The sequence below is a fragment of the Panthera pardus genome, unplaced genomic scaffold (genome assembly GCF_024362965.1).
Source record: "Panthera pardus isolate Hobbes unplaced genomic scaffold, ASM2436296v1 HiC_scaffold_4, whole genome shotgun sequence".
Classification (NCBI taxonomy): domain Eukaryota; kingdom Metazoa; phylum Chordata; class Mammalia; order Carnivora; family Felidae; genus Panthera; species Panthera pardus.
In genome coordinates this window covers 14,757,546-14,773,893 of record NW_026526969.1, presented here as the reverse complement: position 1 = coordinate 14,773,893, position 16,348 = coordinate 14,757,546, and the positions used below count along the sequence as shown (strand labels likewise).

Here is a 16,348-nt window from a genome sequence, read left to right as displayed (position 1 = left end):
CGCAGGGGCCGTCCCGCGCAGAGGGCGGGGGTGCAGAGGAGCGGCCCCGGCAGCCCACCGCCCCTGAGTGACGGGCTCCGATGACCCAGCGTGGGCCCCCGGTGAGACGCCTGCTGGACGGCGGCCGCTCTGCGAGCTCTCCCAGCAGGAAACGCGGGCCTTCCTAGCGCGCCGGCCACGAACAAAACAGCCGATGCCTCACAGGCCTCCTCCAGTGCTTGGCGCCTCTTCCGCAGACCCCCCCCTCCCCAACAGCACACGTACGTGAACGTGCCCCCCCGCCCTCCCCAGAGCACGCTAAGGTGAAGCGGTGCGGTCAGCGACCAGGCCTAAGTCACGGTGGCCCATGCGGACAAGGCGCCCGTGTGGCATGCCGGCCGTGTCCACCCACCCCGCGGGAGGCCCGGCCCGGACACCACGATCCCCTGCACCTGCCGAGATCCCACCAGCTCCAACACGCCAGCCTTTCCGGAGGACTGAGAAGGGGACACGACACAGGCCGCTGGTCAAAGCCCATCCACTGGGCCTCAGCCGGTCACTCGTTCTGTGGTACTGTCCCTACAGGCGTCACTGCACCCGTGCAGGCACGTCCGGGGCAGCTGGGGAACACGGCTGGGAGCAGCACCGACCGAGGCGGCGGGCAGACACGATTCTGCCCGTGGGGTCCCGTCTTCACAGACGGCAGCTGCTTGCTGGGCCGGCCTGTCCGGCAGCACCGGCCTGGCCCTGCGGTGACTCCGGCCGCATCCCTGACACTTGTGCTAGAGCCGGGCTGTCCCCTGAGCAGCAGAGCGCCACCCGGCCACCCACACGCCCCCTGGGCTGTTCCACTCACAACACCCGAGGAGCTGAGGCCACACAGAGGGCCGGGCTCACGGCCCAGGAGAGGAGGACGTGCACCCGGTGCGCCTGAAGCCCCTGCACAGGTGCATGAGGGCTGGGGGCCGGGGAGCAGTGGTCACTGCCCGTGTTCTGGACGGAGTCCAAGCGGGGCACACACACTGCAGTTTCTGGCCAGGCTCCCAGGAGGGGCAGCTTCCTCCCTGCAGCCGGCGTTCACACTCTGGGGACCTGGGGGGGGAAGGGGGGGTGGGGGGGGGAAGGGGGGGTGGGGGGGTGGGTGCTGCAGGAGTACGCGTGTGTCCTCCACAGGCAGGACCGCGTGCCTTGCACGGGAGTCAGGTGTCACTCCTGTGACCCTGCCGGCCCCTGGCCCGCCTGTGACCAGTGACCTCACACTGGTGCTCGTCCTCCACGCCGGGGGGGTCCTGAGGTGATGGCAAGAGGGGGGCTCTGCAGGCACGGAGCTGGCAGGGGGCTAAGAAGGGAGGCGGGGGCCAGGGAGCAGCAGGCTGGTCCACAGGGCCGGTCGCAGTGACAAGGCTGGAGGCACCACCTGCGGGGAACAGACGCCCGCAGCAGCCGCGGGAGGCCTCGGACCCTGGAGCTGCAGCCCAGCCGACCGGGGGTCTGCAAATCAGAGGGGCTGGCGGGAGTGCCCGTGCGTGGAGGCAGCACGCCCGGGAGCACGCGTGAGGGGGACGGGGCGTGCGGAGAGGCCGGGGTGGCCACAGAGCCGCGTCAGCCCAGCAGCTCACACGGCACTTCCCGGTTCGGGGACACGTCCTCCGGCCGGGCCCCCGGGTGGCCGCTGCACTCAGACTCGTGCCCCAGGCCCACGCGCCACTTGTGACAGGCAGAGGCTGCACCAAGACCTCGCGTCGCTATTTTTACCCAGAGGTGAGAAGCTGCTATGTATGAAGAGCCAGCGCCCTGCCAGCGCGGGAGCCCGGGCACGGCCGAGGGGCAGTCCCCGCAGGCCTCGACAGGCTGCCGCAGCTGGCCGACCAAGCCGGGAGGACGCGAGGACACCTGGCCAGGAGGAGGGGAAGTCAGAGCCCACGGAGGGGGCACGCCCAAAGTCGCAGGGCACGTGCAGGGAAGGAGCCGGAGGCCTCGGGCCGCCGGCCCCTCTGCTCCGCCGCACTTGCGGGTCCGCGGGCCCCGCCGGGTGCAGGACCCAGACCCACTCGTGCTTTCTGCCCAGCAGAGGCCGCGAGGGGCGAGCAGAGCCGCCCGCACCCCCAGCGTGGACGGCGGCCACAAAACAGACCCGCGGGCACCTTAAGCGGGCAGCCTGCTCACAGGGCCAGGTGACGGCCCGAAGCCAGCCGGCCGCGGCTGCCGCAGCCCGGCAGGTAGAGGCGTCCACGCCACCGAGGCCAGCCCTGTGACCCGGGCGGCCAGCGCCTCTCCCAGCCCCAGAGCACGCCCAGCCCTGTGAGGCGCTCCGTGGAGAAGCCCGGGACCCCGTGCAGGGCTCGGTCCCTCCCGTGTGGCAGCCCCGGGGGCTCACGCTGGGGCAGGGCTCTCAGCGTGGCCAGGGACCGGAGCTGCCCCGTCGCCCGGGAGCTCGCCACAGGTACAGCGTTTCAGCCCAGCACCCCCCACACCTCTGAGGAAGGGGCCCACAGCCATCCCAATGTGCACCGAGTTTGAGAACCGCTGCCACAGGTTTAATCTGGAGCGAGACAACCAGAGGCCAGTCCCAAAGGTGCTGCATCCCCACAATGAGCCAGGAGAAGCACTGGGCTGGGACGCCAGCAAGGTGGCCGGACAGGGGTCTCCAGCTGTCGCCCCACAGAGGGTGGACTGAGAGAACTCTCCATTGGTGAGGACGGAAAAGATGACCAAAACTAAGCCGGTGTCTTGAAAAAATAACCAAAACGGACAAACATTTAGTGAAACTCAGTTAAAAATAAGTCTGACAGACTTAAACCAGAAACAAGGGAGGACGTGTTACGAGAGACCACTCGAAGGTGCCAAGAGTCGTTAAGAGACTACCAGATACAATTACCAACAAAGCAAACGATCAGAAAGAAACAAATGAACTCCTAGAAACGCACAAGCTCTGGAGGATAAACCACAGAGAAACAGAAGATACAAACAGAACAATAACAAGAAGGCTGAATCAGTAATAAAAAAAAAAATCTCCCAACAAAGAAAGGCCCGAGACCAGTTCAAGAATTATTACCAATCCTTCTCAAACTCCTCCAAAACTACGGAAGAGAAAAGAACACTTCCAAACTCATCTTACGAGGCCAAGATTAGCCCGAGGCAAAGCCAGACAAGGACGCTACAAGAAAACCACAGGCCGGTATCCTGATGAACCCAGATGCAGAAATCCTCAACAAAGTACTAGAAAACCACACTCCACAGCACGTTAAAAGGATGACATACCGTGACCAAGTGGGATTTATCCCTGGGATGCAAAGACGGCTCAACATCCACAAATCAAGCGACGGCACGCAACATATTAACAGAACGTAGCATAAAAATCACACGATCGTTTCAACAGATACAAAGAAAACACCTGACAAAAATCAACACGCTTTCACGATAACAATTAATTAGGTACCACCCACCGTCTCCATGCTTACTCAACACAGTACTCGAAGTCCTGGCCACAGCAATCAGACAAGAAAAAGAAACAGACGTCCCAGTCAGCAAGGAACAAGTAAAACTGTCCCTGCAGGTGACATGACCGTACATGCGGGAAATGAGACGCCACCAGAAAACTGTTAGAGGTAACCAACGAATTCAGTAGAGTCACGGGATTCGTAACTCACGTCGCAAAAGTCAGATGCGTTTCTATAGGCTGACAGCGAACAATCTGAACAAGGAAACAATTCTACTGCATCAGCATCAAAAAAGCAATAAAATACCCAGAAATAAATCTAAGGGAGGAGGTGAAAGACCTATAGACTGAAAACTGTAAAACACTGACCAAAGAAACCGAACAAAACACAAACAAATACAAAGTCATTGCACACTCACGGACTGGAAGACCTAATACTGTTAAAACGTCCATATTACTTGGGGCGCCTGGGTGGCTCAGCCGGTTAAGCAGTCAACTGCTGCTTTCGGCTCAGGTCGTGATCTCCCGGTTTGTGAATTCGAGGCCCACATCAGGCTCTGCACTGACAGCACGGAGCCTGCCTGGGATGCTCTCTCTCCCTCTCTCTCTGCCCCTCCCTCGCTCATGCTCTCTCTTCCTCTCTCTCGCTCAAAATAAATTAATATATACGTTTTGTAAAATGTCCGTTACCCAAAGGAAACTCCGGATTCAATGCAATCCCTATGGCATTTGTCACAAAAACAGAAAAAGTAATCCTAAAATATGTACCGAACCTCAGAAGACCCTGAATAGCTAAAGAAATCTTAAACAAGGATGGCGAGGCCGGAGGCATCACACTTCCTGATTTCAAGCCGCCACGAAGCCGCAGTAATCAAGACAGAGTAACGCCCGCACAAGAACAGACATGCAGACTGACGCGGCAGAACAGGGAGCCCAGAAGTAAAGCTGTCAAGGATTCACGACGGGGAAAGGACAGGCTCTTCAAGGAACAGCCTTGAGGAAACTGGATGTCCACATGCAAAGGAACAGTAGTGGACCCCTAGTCTCACACCACACGCACAAAATCAACTCCAAACACGGACCCGGAACCATAAAAGTCCAAGAAGAAAACGGGAAAGGCTCATTCATCTTTGTGATGGTTTGTTTTGTTTTGTTTTTTTTTTTTTGATTTGATATGAAAAGCACAGGCAACAAAGGCAAAAACAAACCGGTGGCTCTGAATCCAACTAAAAATCTTCTGCCCGCACAGGAAACCACTGACAAAACGGAAGGTGGTGGGAGACAGAATTTGCGGACCGTACGTGGATAAGGGGTTAACAACCGCGTATGTAAGGAACTCGTGCGACCCGATATCAAATCACCAAACACCCAAACAAACAGTGGGCAAAGGATGCACAGTTTTCCCCGAGAACACGGACGCCCAGCCAATCCGCGACAGGGCGCCGCAAACTCGGCCGGCCGGCAGGTCCACGACAAGGCGCTCAGCACACGCAGCATCAGGCACACGCACGTCGGGACCGGTCGGGTGCCCCTCACGCTGGCGAGGGCGGGTGTGCTAAACGAGACGAGAGACGGCGAGCGTCGCTGAGGGACGCGCCGCGCGCCGCTGGGGGGACCGCAAACGGGCGCAGCCGCCAGGGGAAACCGTGCGGAGGCTCCTCAGAAACTTAAAACTACAAGTATGACCCGCACGATCCGGTGTTCCCGTTCTGGGAACGTGTCAAAAGGAAACGAAAGCTCCCTCTCAAAGAAGGCCCGGACGCCCAGGTTCTCCGCGGCCCGGCTCACGGCGGCCCAGACACGCAAAGAGCCGAGGCGAGGCGCCGCCAGTGGACGGCGGACAAACGCGCTACCCATACACGATGGAGCGTTGCTTCGCTTCAGAAAAGGATGAGACGCCGTCATCTGCGACAAGATGAAGGAACCCGGAGGACACTGCGTGAAGCGAAAAGGAAGGAAGACACGTGAAAACGCTGCAAACCCTCGCGGACACGCAGACCCTGAGGACGCCCAGCTGGCAGGAAGGGAGAGCGGCAAGGCGGTCGGCCGGGGCCAGGTGGGAGAAACGGGGTGCGGGTGAGAGCGTACTCGCTTCCGGGCGTGAGGGGAATGAGACGTGGGGGCCTCACACGCAGCAAGGGGACAGGAGCACGCTGATGATTCGGCGTCACGAGCTTGGATCCGCCGAGACAGCACATCACACTCTGCTCCCGCTACAAAAATGGCCTGTGGGGGAGGCCGGGCGACGCGGGGGCGACGACGAGCCACAGCGGTGGGGTCAGCGCGGCACCACCCCGCACCCCTCGGGTGTCTGTCGTTTCGTATGGGCCGATCACACATCCGCGGAGCTGGCGGCAGCCGGCTCCGCAAGCCTAGCGCCCGCCCTTCTCAGAGCGCAGGAGGGGGCAGCGGCCCGACCCACGGGGCGGCCGGTAGTGACACGCGCAGGCCGGGGCTCCCTGAGGCGTCCTGCACGGGCCTCCCACCTCTGTCCCGAGCACGGGAGCCAGTGCCTCCCCACGACGTCTGCCTCCCCTGGGTCTCCCACCTGCACGCTGGGGAGCATTCCCCACGGAGGGTTCCCCGGGCCCGGCTCTTCTCACTCACCCCTGCTTGTTTACCCTTGTCTATAATACAGTTTAACGCTGCCTCGAGATTTTCCACGGTGTTGTGGGCGCTTTTTTCCAGGACAGTCACCCTGAGGTCTTTGTGCAAGGAGAACGACCAGACGGCGTTTGTAAGTAGCGCGGATCTGTGAGCTCCCCGGGGTTCCTCCGGAGGCCAAACCACCCCTCCCGCAGCCAGGGCAGGAGGGCGCAAGCACTGCGGTCGGACCCTCGCAGAGGCAGCGCGGGGCGGGCGGCTGGTAGCATCGGGGCGGCCATCCTCCCCGTGCTGGAAGAGGGAAGCGCTTTCGGACCCACCGCCATGTGAAATCGGGATTTTTCCTCACACCTTCCTGAAGCCAACAGCACCATTATCTGTTTTAATTAAATAAATTGGAAAAACAAATCGGGCTGATATGTTGGATCAGAGCAGCACGAGCTGCATATTTATAGCTCGGTCGACGGAGGAAGGTTCGTGACGCGCGCTATCAACCTCTGCAGCCGCTTTATTAAACGGAATAAATAAACTCCACGCAAAGTGGCACCAACTTCACTAGAGACGGGCCGCTGGGATTCTCCCAATCTCAGCATTCCCCGGTCCGCCTCACTGGGCCGTGTCTGCCGGACTCAGACGTGCTCCACGTTAGAACCACCCGATTAAGCTCAGCGAGGGAACTGCAGCGCCTGGAAAGAAGCAGGGACCTCGTCAAACTCGCCCCGCCCCCATCCTTCCCATCAGTGAACAGGGGGGCCCACTGGCGCGGCCCGTGTGAGGGCATACCGCGTGCTGTGCCGGACAGGCCGCGTGGGGCCCAGTGCCACCCAACCGGGCCCGGGAGCCCCACGCTGCTGGGGTGGCTTCACATCAAGCAGCAGCATCCCGGGGGTCCCAGGAAGAGCCGGGGCTAGACCAGGCATCCGACAACCACAGCCGGCCTCCCAATCCCAGGCCCCCCCACCTGTTTTGCCGGTAAAGTTTCAGTGGGACACAGCAGCCCCCACCATCCACAGACGGCCCGAAGCTGCCTTCCAGCTGCCACAGCCACAGAGCCGACCGTGTGGCCACACAGCCCACGGAACTTACCACCTGGCCCTCTACGGACAAGGCTGACCCGCTGACCCGAGTGAGGAGCCACGGGGGCCCGGGGTGAGGGCTGGAGCGCAGGTGGCAGCCGTGGCAGAGAGCGGGGTGTGAGAGAGAGAAGACGTAAAGGACAGCGTGAGGACCGAACACAAAGACAACAAGGAAGGAAAGAGAGCCCGCCCGGAAACGAAAGGGAAAAGCAGCAGGTGGCGGTGGGCAGAGGCAGAGAGAGAGGTGCACACCCCACCCCCGCCAGGCGCGCCGAGCGGCGGCATGGCAACGATGTTCTCTCCCTCCGTCCCCCTGGACCTTGCCTTCCAGACCGGCAATCCGTCAGGCGGGCGGGGAGCCGCGGAGAGTTAATCCGCCGCCGTAATCGGACCCCGCGGGCCGTGGGGGTGTTCTCCCTGCACGCACCTCGCGGCTCCCCGCGGCTCCTTAAGGCGGTTGAACAAAATGGGAGCGACTCCGGGGGCTCGCCAGCGAGCGCTCGGCGCAAGGCTGCTCGTCCTGGGCCTCCGTGTGCCCCCGGCGCTTTGCCTGCATCGGCGCCGTGACGGATGGCTTGACTGGGAGGCACTAAGGAACCTTAACAACCAGGTTCTATGAAGTTACGTAACTTTTCGCTGTGTGCCAACACACGATGCTCAACGAATAAACTTCTGTCAGGCCCCCTGGAGCAGCTTTTGATGCTCTCCGAGATCCTGATACATAAAATGTTCCTGTTTAATAAATAAGAACGGGAAAACAGCCCCTGAACCCTGGAGGGCGGCACTCTGTGGCCTACAGGATCCGGGGTCAGCATGTGGCCTCTGTGACCCTGGGGGGTGGCGGGGGGGGGGGGGGGGGCGCGGAGGCAAGGCTGGGGCACCCGTGACTGTTCCCTACCTTGCGGCCGCTGGACTGGACCAGCAGGCCGTCCCGGCCCAAGCCCGACACTGGGCCCCAGGCCTCTCCCGAGGCTGCCTACCCGCTGGGGGTCAGGAAGCAGGTAGGCAGAGCTGAGGTCGCAGCCCAGGCCTGCAGGCAGGGAGGGGTCGGGACTCCTGTCTGGAGCGCAGCCCCACGGCCGAGAGACGGGAGAAAGGGCTTCGGGGACCCTGCGTGCCCGTGACGAGCTGCCCTGCGGGGGACAGTCCGGACCCGGAGGTCTGTCCCCCAAACCGGTCAGGCTGGAGATGGAAGGAGGGTCTGGCCAGGCCCCTCAGGCCGCCAGAGAGCAGATGCTCCCTATGAAGACCGTGAACCCACCGGCACCCTCACGTGCCCGCCCTCCATCAACGGGACGCCTGGGTCTGCAGGACTCGGCTCCACGGGAGCGTGTCGGGGCCAAACGCAGGTCAGGCCAGCATCTGGGTTTCGGTGCCTCGCCTCAAGGTAAGGCTCTGTCCCTGCCTTCTGGCACGTCCATGAGGCTCCCAGACCCGGGAGTGGGCAGAAAACTAAACAGAGCAGACCCCGACTCACAGTCCACAGCCACCACCCACAGGGCCCAGCACAGCAGCACCGTGCCCTTCTCTCCCGACCCCACCAGCTCCCGAGGGACCTGTTTGCTAGCTTTCAGGGGGACCGCATCCGCAGCCTGAGCCGGGACCCTCGCCCTGCCTGACCCGAGCACGGGGAAATGCCCCCGGGTGCTCTCCCTCCTCCCCTGTTCTGCAGAGACAGCCACCACCCACGGGGCCAGGGGACAGGACAGGACAACACCCGTCAGGAGATGGACGCCGGTCACAGAAGGTGACAGCAGGAGAGGCAGAGCTGGCCCTGGGTCCCCGGTCTGGCTCCAGCTGCCACACGGTGCCCACCCCGTTCCTGCTGGTGTCGCCGATGGCAGGCATGACGTCCACATCATCTGGGAGCTCGCCCCAAGACTTTCCTGAACCCAAGACCCCCCCCCCCCACCAAAGCCCCTCCTTGTGTTGCTATGGGCTTAGATCCTAAAGCTGGGCCCCCTTCTCCCTAACCCAGACCTCCTCCTGGGTGACAAGCGGGTCAGGGGTGCCTCTCATGGGGGAACCGGGGCGGTCCTGGTGCCACGGGAGAGCCTGCGTGAGAATGGTCGCTAGTTGCAAGGCGGCCACTGAGCGAGCCCGGTCTCCGTGCCACCGACGGGCTGCACGGAAGGAGCAGGGGAACGCGGTATCTGGCGCATCTCCGCCTCTTCCCTTCCACGCGAGACCCCCGCTAAAGAGCCACCGCCCTCCTCCAAGCGCACAAAGCGCCACTGGCTGCGTGTGCGCCTCTCTGCGCACGTGCGCGGCAGGGAGCCCTGCGGTCCCGGCAAGCGGCCAGGCTGCCCCTGCTCCGGCCGCCAGAGCACCGCGTCCCACCCCACACCCTGATCAGACGGCGTGGGCCTTGCTGCGGGGGTGACACACGTCACCGCAAGTGGGCGAGACGGGGCTCCCCCACCGGCTCCCTCACACCGCGTGATGGGTCCTGGTCCCACGGCCAACTCGAGAGCAGGGGTCCCTGAGTGCCAGCAGCAGCTGGCACGGGACTGAACTCGTCGGGCACCGGGTCCCCCGGCAGAAGGAGCTCTGAGACTTGGCACGTGGTGGGCATCGCCACCCCACCCCTGCCCCAGACCCCCATCCTCACCCCTACCCCGCGCCCTCCTGTGACATGTGCCAGGCAGCCACCTCGGCCTCCCGGGGAGGAGGGGGAGGACACCCTCCTCTTCTCCTGGCACAGGTTCTGAGAGAGGCCAGAGGGAGGCCAGGGGAGTCTTGGCGATGAGAGAAGGAGACAGGGCTGGGGAGCCCCCACACCCCCCACCCCGCCCCACCGCAGGCCTGAACGGAGCAGGACCTGGTGCTTCGTCTGCTGCCACCTGCTGGGGGCCAGGAGGCACACAGCACTCCACAGGGGACCCGGGCCTCTGAGAAGGGCTGGACAGGGTCCAGGCCCGACCCCCAGGGTGCACTGACCCAACCACTGCCTGCGCTCCCCCAAAGGGGGCCGGCTGCCAATCGCGGGCACCTGAAGGCAGCGAGCTTCTCTCCACCTGCTTGTTGATGTTCCAGAACGGCCAGGGACAGGGAGCGGGGAGCCTGGCCGGGGAATGCCTGGCGGCCAGCCTCCCCGAGCCTGCTCCTCCCTGCAGGCAGCCGCTCGGGCCCTGGTGAGCCCTCGTGGAGGTTACCAGAGCCGGTGAGACAGACCGCGTGCAGGCCCGGAAAGGTGAGACGGGTTAACCGTGCCAGCCCGTAGGTTCTCAAGTCACCCCCATCACCCCATCACCCCAAACGCGGCCCTGGAGGTGCCAGAACCGCGGGCCTCGTACTTAAGTGAGGAGGGTGCACACAGCACACGGACAAGAGGGAGCTCTCACGTAAAACACGCCAGGGAGGACCGAAGGGGTCAGAGAGCCTTCCGCGCAAATCTCTCCTCGGTAACGTTCCACACGGCACCTGGTGTGCCGTAACCAGATGGCTATTAACACGCTGATGCTTACGGCGACTCGCTGGGTGCGGCAGGAACAGCCATTCGAACCACCGCTGAAGGTCTGCACGTGACAGCACTGCCACGGCCCCTTGGCGGCCCCCCTCCCCCGGCCGCCGGTCGGGGCGCGGAGCCCGCACGCGCCGGGCCCGCCCGCACACTCACCTCCATCTCCGAGCTGTGCGCGTGCACCTTCTGGACCATGTCCTCGGCCTCACGCATCCGACGGGTCAGCTGGGGCGAGTACTCGGCCGGGGTCAGCTCGCTGTCGTAGGACCCCAGGATGGCACGCATGCCGTCTCGCTCCTGTGGGCACACACAGCAGGCGGTCAGGCCGGGGACAGTGACGGGACCCCGGAGGAACACGCACGACGTGACAGCAGACGCCACGCGGAGGCAGCAGGAGGGTGGGGGGCTCACGCGGCCTCTCAACGGGCCGAGGGGCGTTTGGATCCTCAGAGAGCCCCGTGAGGCCAAGACGGGGCCTGAGCGGCTCTGAACCAGCAGCCCGAGCACAGCCCAAGGCCGGGCTGGGCCCGGGTGCTCCCCACGACCGCCCGGCCTCGAGCTGCAGGGTCTATGGAGGCCTGTGGTGGCCAGAGCCCCCTCCCCGGGCCTGCCGACTGCCCCAGCTGCGCAGAGGCCCTCTATCCCATCCCGCCAGCCCCGGGCCCGCCAAACTCCAGACACGGTCCCAGGAACGCAGCGGCGGCGGGACCAGGCCAGGCCGTGGGTTTGAATGCCCCACCGCCCATGACTCCTGACCTGGCCTCTGGGCCAGGCTGCACGCAGCACTCGGGAGAGAGGACAGATCCATCCAAGCAGCAGGCGACCGGGTGGGAGCAAGAAGCGGGATGCACGTTCCTTCCACCCAGACGCGAACCGCCCCTGGCTCCCCACTCATTAGCTCTGGCCTTAGCAAGCTCCCTGTCTCCCCACACAGCTCACAGGATGCCTGGGGCCCCAATCTCAGGCCACAGATGTGTCACTGGGCACCAGCCAGGCCCAGCACCCTTTCTCCATTTCTTGCACAAAGGGAGAGCCCCCTGCAAAGACGCACCAGGTTTCGGGGAAGGATGTACCGATGCCACTGCATCAGGACCAAGCGCCACAGAGAAGCCACTGCTCAGGGGTGTCCTGCCAGAAACGCTTATTAAGGCTGAGTGTGAACCAGAGTCAGGGGCCCTGGGAGGCATGGGCGGCTTCTCCTGCCCAGGACTGGAAGATTCCTTCCTCAGATGTTCGTGCGGGGAGACAACCTCCTGGAGGCCAGCCAGGGAAAGTCGCAGAGACCCGAGGTGTCCCTCGGTCCAGCAGCCGAGCGGCTCTGGAGGGTCTGCACAGAGGGCACCCGTACCCAGAAAGGAGCCTCTGTCTCCCCTGTGGGCTGCCCACCGTCCATTCTCGTGCCCTAGGAACCTGGACTCTTCCTCGGCCCTAACACAGGCCTGAGCTGGGGCTGGCACCTGCTCTCCTGCCCCACATTCTGCGGGCTGCTGTCACCTGGGAAGCCCGCAGGGAGAAAATCCCATCACCCCGCAGACACCCAGGTGCACCGGCGCACGCGTCTCAGAGCTTCACGTGGGCCAGTGTCCCGGGGGTCAGCTCCGCAGACCGGGCTGGGGCCTGAGGGTCTCTATCGCACGCAGGCGCCCAGAGATGCCGCTGCTGCGGGACACGGAGCTCCGGGGCTCTGCCTGGGGCAGCACAGCCCAGGGAGGAAGGGTGGGGTGTGCACGGGCCGGGTCTGGCCCGACTCTGCTCCAGCCGGGGCCCCGAGGCCGGAGCAGTCATCCCCGGCATCAGTTCCCAGATCAGTGGGTTAATCCCCGCTCACACACAGCGGACCCGAGGGCTGACGCCATCACGGATGCAGCGTCCACGCGCGGCCCCGTGAACGAGGCCCGGTGGCCTCACCCGTGTCGCCAAACACACCTCCACGGGTTCACGGCGCACCCGCTCCGGCCCCGGCACCGCCCGGCTCGGCGCCGGCCCGGCTCTCGGCCGCTGTCCCATCAGGGCAGGGCGACCAGGCGCACCACAGGGACAGTCCGCACAGGCACCTTCACGGCCCCGAAACGGCCCCCCCCACTCAACGTCCTCGGGTTGGAGAGGCCCCTTCTTCTCGGGCGGGACCGGGGGAAGGCACAGGGCTCACGAGCCTCAGACTCGGTCTTCACCCTGCCGCGGACTGCACAATTAGCTGATGACAAGAAATTCACCGAGAAATTAAAGTTACAAATCCAACTGGAACTGGTCGCACGTCCGTGGGAAATTTGTTTCCACAGGAAGGTTTATCGAGTGTCACAATTTTATTGAAATCCTTTATCTTCGTATTGACTTTTATGGCTCGAGCTGGTTACCGGAGTCGTCCCTAGCAGAGTGCGGGCGCCCCGGGGGGCCCGGGCGGGGGGACTTGCCTTCCTGAGCAAGCTGTGATCGTCTCCCTGATCGACCAATAAATCCCCGCAACCCGCCTTCCAGCACGGCACTCTTCATCGGGTCTGCGGGCGCCTCGGCCGGCGAGGAGGAAAACGTTTGGGAGCAAGTTCGTCGTTCGTTCCCGGTAAAGACATCACTTTGTCATTACGAGGAAAAGCGAAAGACCAAGTGTGCTGGTTTTATTTGATAATGACTTTTTAATGACCAATTCCGCTTGTGGTAAAGTTTGCTTTGTTTCCACTTGAGCAAACGCCGATGATTAATCTCTGAACAAACAGGCATCCGGTCCACGAGGAGGCCTCAGAGACTCGCCCGAAGAAGTAGAAGGGGACACTTGCCGCCGGGCGCAGAGCAGTCCCGTTGACTTCGAGCATGCCTGCTGGTCACAGAGTCATTGGCAGCTCCACGCGTGGATGAGGGCAGGGTCGGTCGCCCACGCGCAGATGAACCCCAGGCCCCGCCCCGCCCTCGCCGCCCCAGCCGTCTGGGAAGGAGCGCGCTGGCCCGGCAGCCTCGCGTGTGGGTAACAGTCACCGGCCCTCCTGCCCCCGGGCCTCCAGGACACGGAGCCTCCCTCCCCGCCAAGGGCTGACGGGCCAGTGCCCGACTCCAGGACAGACGCAGGACTGACGGCTCAAGACCCTGCCCAGCCGTCCTGTCTTCCGGCCCACCTCCCCAACCGGCGCTGAGCCCCGCAGGCAGGTTGGTACCAGGGACAGGAGGAATCTTCTGGAACCTCTGGAATGCTCCCAGTAAGGGGCCGGAACCTGAGGAGGGCAGAGACCAGGGGCTCTGGACAAACTAAATGCTTCCTTCCTCAGCAGAAATGAGGGGACAGGGCCGGTAGGCGGTGCTGTGCGACGGTGCACAGCCAGCCCCAACGCTGGCAATGAGTGGCCATCGAGGCAGGCCTCAGCCTTCTGGACAGGAAGCTGAGGCACAGGGGCTGCGCACGCACCAGGGGTCTGGGGTCTCCCGCAGGAAGGATGCCGACCCCAGGGGCCGCTGACATGCTCTGGAAAGCCAAGAGCGTTTGAAAAACATGCCCTACTTTGTCGGGCTTGTATCTACTGATGCGGAAGCCAGAGCCCCTCTGCGGGCAGCTCAGAACAGCGAAACCAACGCTGGCGGGCCCCGGACGCGGGCCTTCCCCCCGACCCCGGCGGTATGCATCTCAGCCGCGGCCGCTCCCCACCGCCCAAAGTACCCTCCACCAGGAGCGGTAACTTCTTCTCCATGGGGCTGGGCAGACAGGTCTGCCTGGGAAGACGACGTCCACTGTCCTCCCTGCCCTTGGGGCCCACGCTGGCCGGGCCGTGCTAGCCAATCCTGCCTCTGTCCCAAGGACAGCTCTGTTCACGGGACAGGCCTGCCAGCAGCAGGCCCCACTGCCGCCTCTCACCCCTGGCTGGTCCCGGGGACCCAGACCCCCGCCTCTGCAGTCCCACGGGCCATGGTCACCAACGCGATGCCCAGGGACACTAGCGCTCCAGCCCCCAACGCTGGGCCAGGATGCAGGCTTTTGTAATTTCCCCGAGAGGGTGCAGGAAGGAGGGAGGACACGGGGAAAGGTGCAAAGTCCAAAAAACCAGTGAGGGACATCCAGCAGGCACAGCCCCTGGGGCCTCTCTTCTGGGGTCAGGGGTCTCTCTTCCGGCCGTCTCCTCCCCTCCAGCCCAAAGCCTTCCTGTTCTGAGGCCAGGGAGGCGCGTCTGACCCTAAGCCCCCACATCACAGACCGAGCCCCCGACATGAAACCCCGACCGGTGCAAACCCTGGGTGACAGATCCCCTGGGGTGCCCCTCTTGGAGCTCCTCCCGCGTATGCCCAGACAGCAAACCCCAGCAATCCCCAGGCAGCGGCAGCCGCAGGCACCGCGGAGTCTGGTTCAGGGCTCAGAGCCCGTCTCCTCAGGCAATGCCAGGCCACGACGGGGACGGAGGCCAGAGGGGAGGTGCTGCTCCTGCGCACGATCGCCCTGACTGGTGTCGGATGAGCTGTGTCCTCCTGGGTTCCCAAAGACCAGAGCCGCCCTACTCCACGGGCTCCCAGGCACAGACACCCCGGCACGTGGTCCTAACAAACACTGCCCCTCGCACGTGCCCCCCTCACGTAAACTGACCCCTGAGTCTCCTGGGCTCCTCCTGAGTCCAGGGGGCGCGGCCGGCCCTGGAGCCCGGAGCAGGAGTCTCCCGGGGAGGGACTGGAACCAGTCCCTTCCTGCAGGTGCCCGAACCGGGTGGGAGACGAGAGCAGAGAACCAGGACCAAAAAAGTCGGTATGCACAGGGGGCAAACCTTACAAAGAAACAGATGGTGGTACCTACCCACACAGGCACACACAGCGCTGACTGCCGGCGGATTAACTGTGCACAGCACCGCAAGACCACAGTGCGAGCAGGCTCGTGGCAGGAGCACACGCAGAGATCCAGGCTGGGAAAGCAGGACCACGCTCTGCCCATCAAACAAGTTGCAAAGAGAAAGTTCTAAGGACCGTAAGGTAACAGTAAAAAATACAAATAAATCACACAAGAAAAATGAAAATAGACCAGCAAGCACTGGAATTAGGAGAATTAAACCCACAGTACTCAGGTAATAAAATAATCGGAAGCAGAAATAGAAAATATGCACGGTACATTCAAAATAATAAAGAAAGCGACTTAAATTATTAGCGAGAAACAGTACATCAAAGAAACAAGCAAATTTAAAAACAAAACCAAAATGCAAATTAAATAAAGCTCAACAAGGTAAAATAACAATTCAAAAACGTGAACAAGTAGAACAGCGATTCAGATGTGGCTGAAATCTGAGGAACAAAGCAGAAAGCAGACAAAGGACAAACCGGAAAGAGGAGGCAGCGGCTGGGTGACGGGAGCACTGGGAGGCTGAGGGTTTCTATCAGAATCAGGGAGAAACAGCACCTCGGACGGAGGGCAACAGTCAAGGTCACGACGGCTGAGAAACTTCCAGAATGGATTAGAAGCGCCCACCCTCAGCTGCAGAAGATCGCAGACCTTGCAGAGTGCGCGAGGGGCGGGGGCGGATGGGATGCGCCCTGGGAGGGCAGACACCCACGTGCGTGGATGTGGCTCCCGCAGCAGGCTGGCCACGGGAAGGCCGCCAGACGTGCCCGTCCGCGGCGACACACAGTCTGGGGCGGTAGGGAGCTGCTCACCAGCAACGACTTCACTGGAGGAGAGCACACAAGACGTATTGCCGAAGGCAAGTGGTCACGGAAGCCAGAGCGAGAAAGAAGAAAGGAACACGAGCGACGCACTAGCGCCACGTGCTACCACAGCCAAAACTGTGAGATCGCAGGGCGCCTGACTCATGGGTGGGGGAGGAAAAGGCAGAA

The 16,348-nt window shown here is 62.8% G+C and overlaps 1 protein-coding gene across 7 annotated transcripts in view; it reads right to left on the bottom strand.

Moving 5' to 3' along the window:
* MAD1L1 (mitotic arrest deficient 1 like 1) overlaps positions 1-16,348 on the bottom strand; it is a 317,342-nt gene that overhangs the window by 138,500 nt on the left and 162,494 nt on the right. For 6 of the 7 annotated variants that reach the window (XM_053893964.1, XM_053893965.1, XM_053893966.1 and 3 more), the window contains one exon: positions 10,718-10,858. The exons of the other annotated variant lie outside the window; for it this stretch is intronic. In XM_053893964.1, coding sequence (XP_053749939.1) covers positions 10,718-10,858 — 141 coding nt within the window. The remainder of the gene's footprint in view (positions 1-10,717; positions 10,859-16,348) is intronic. 7 annotated transcript variants of the gene reach the window in all.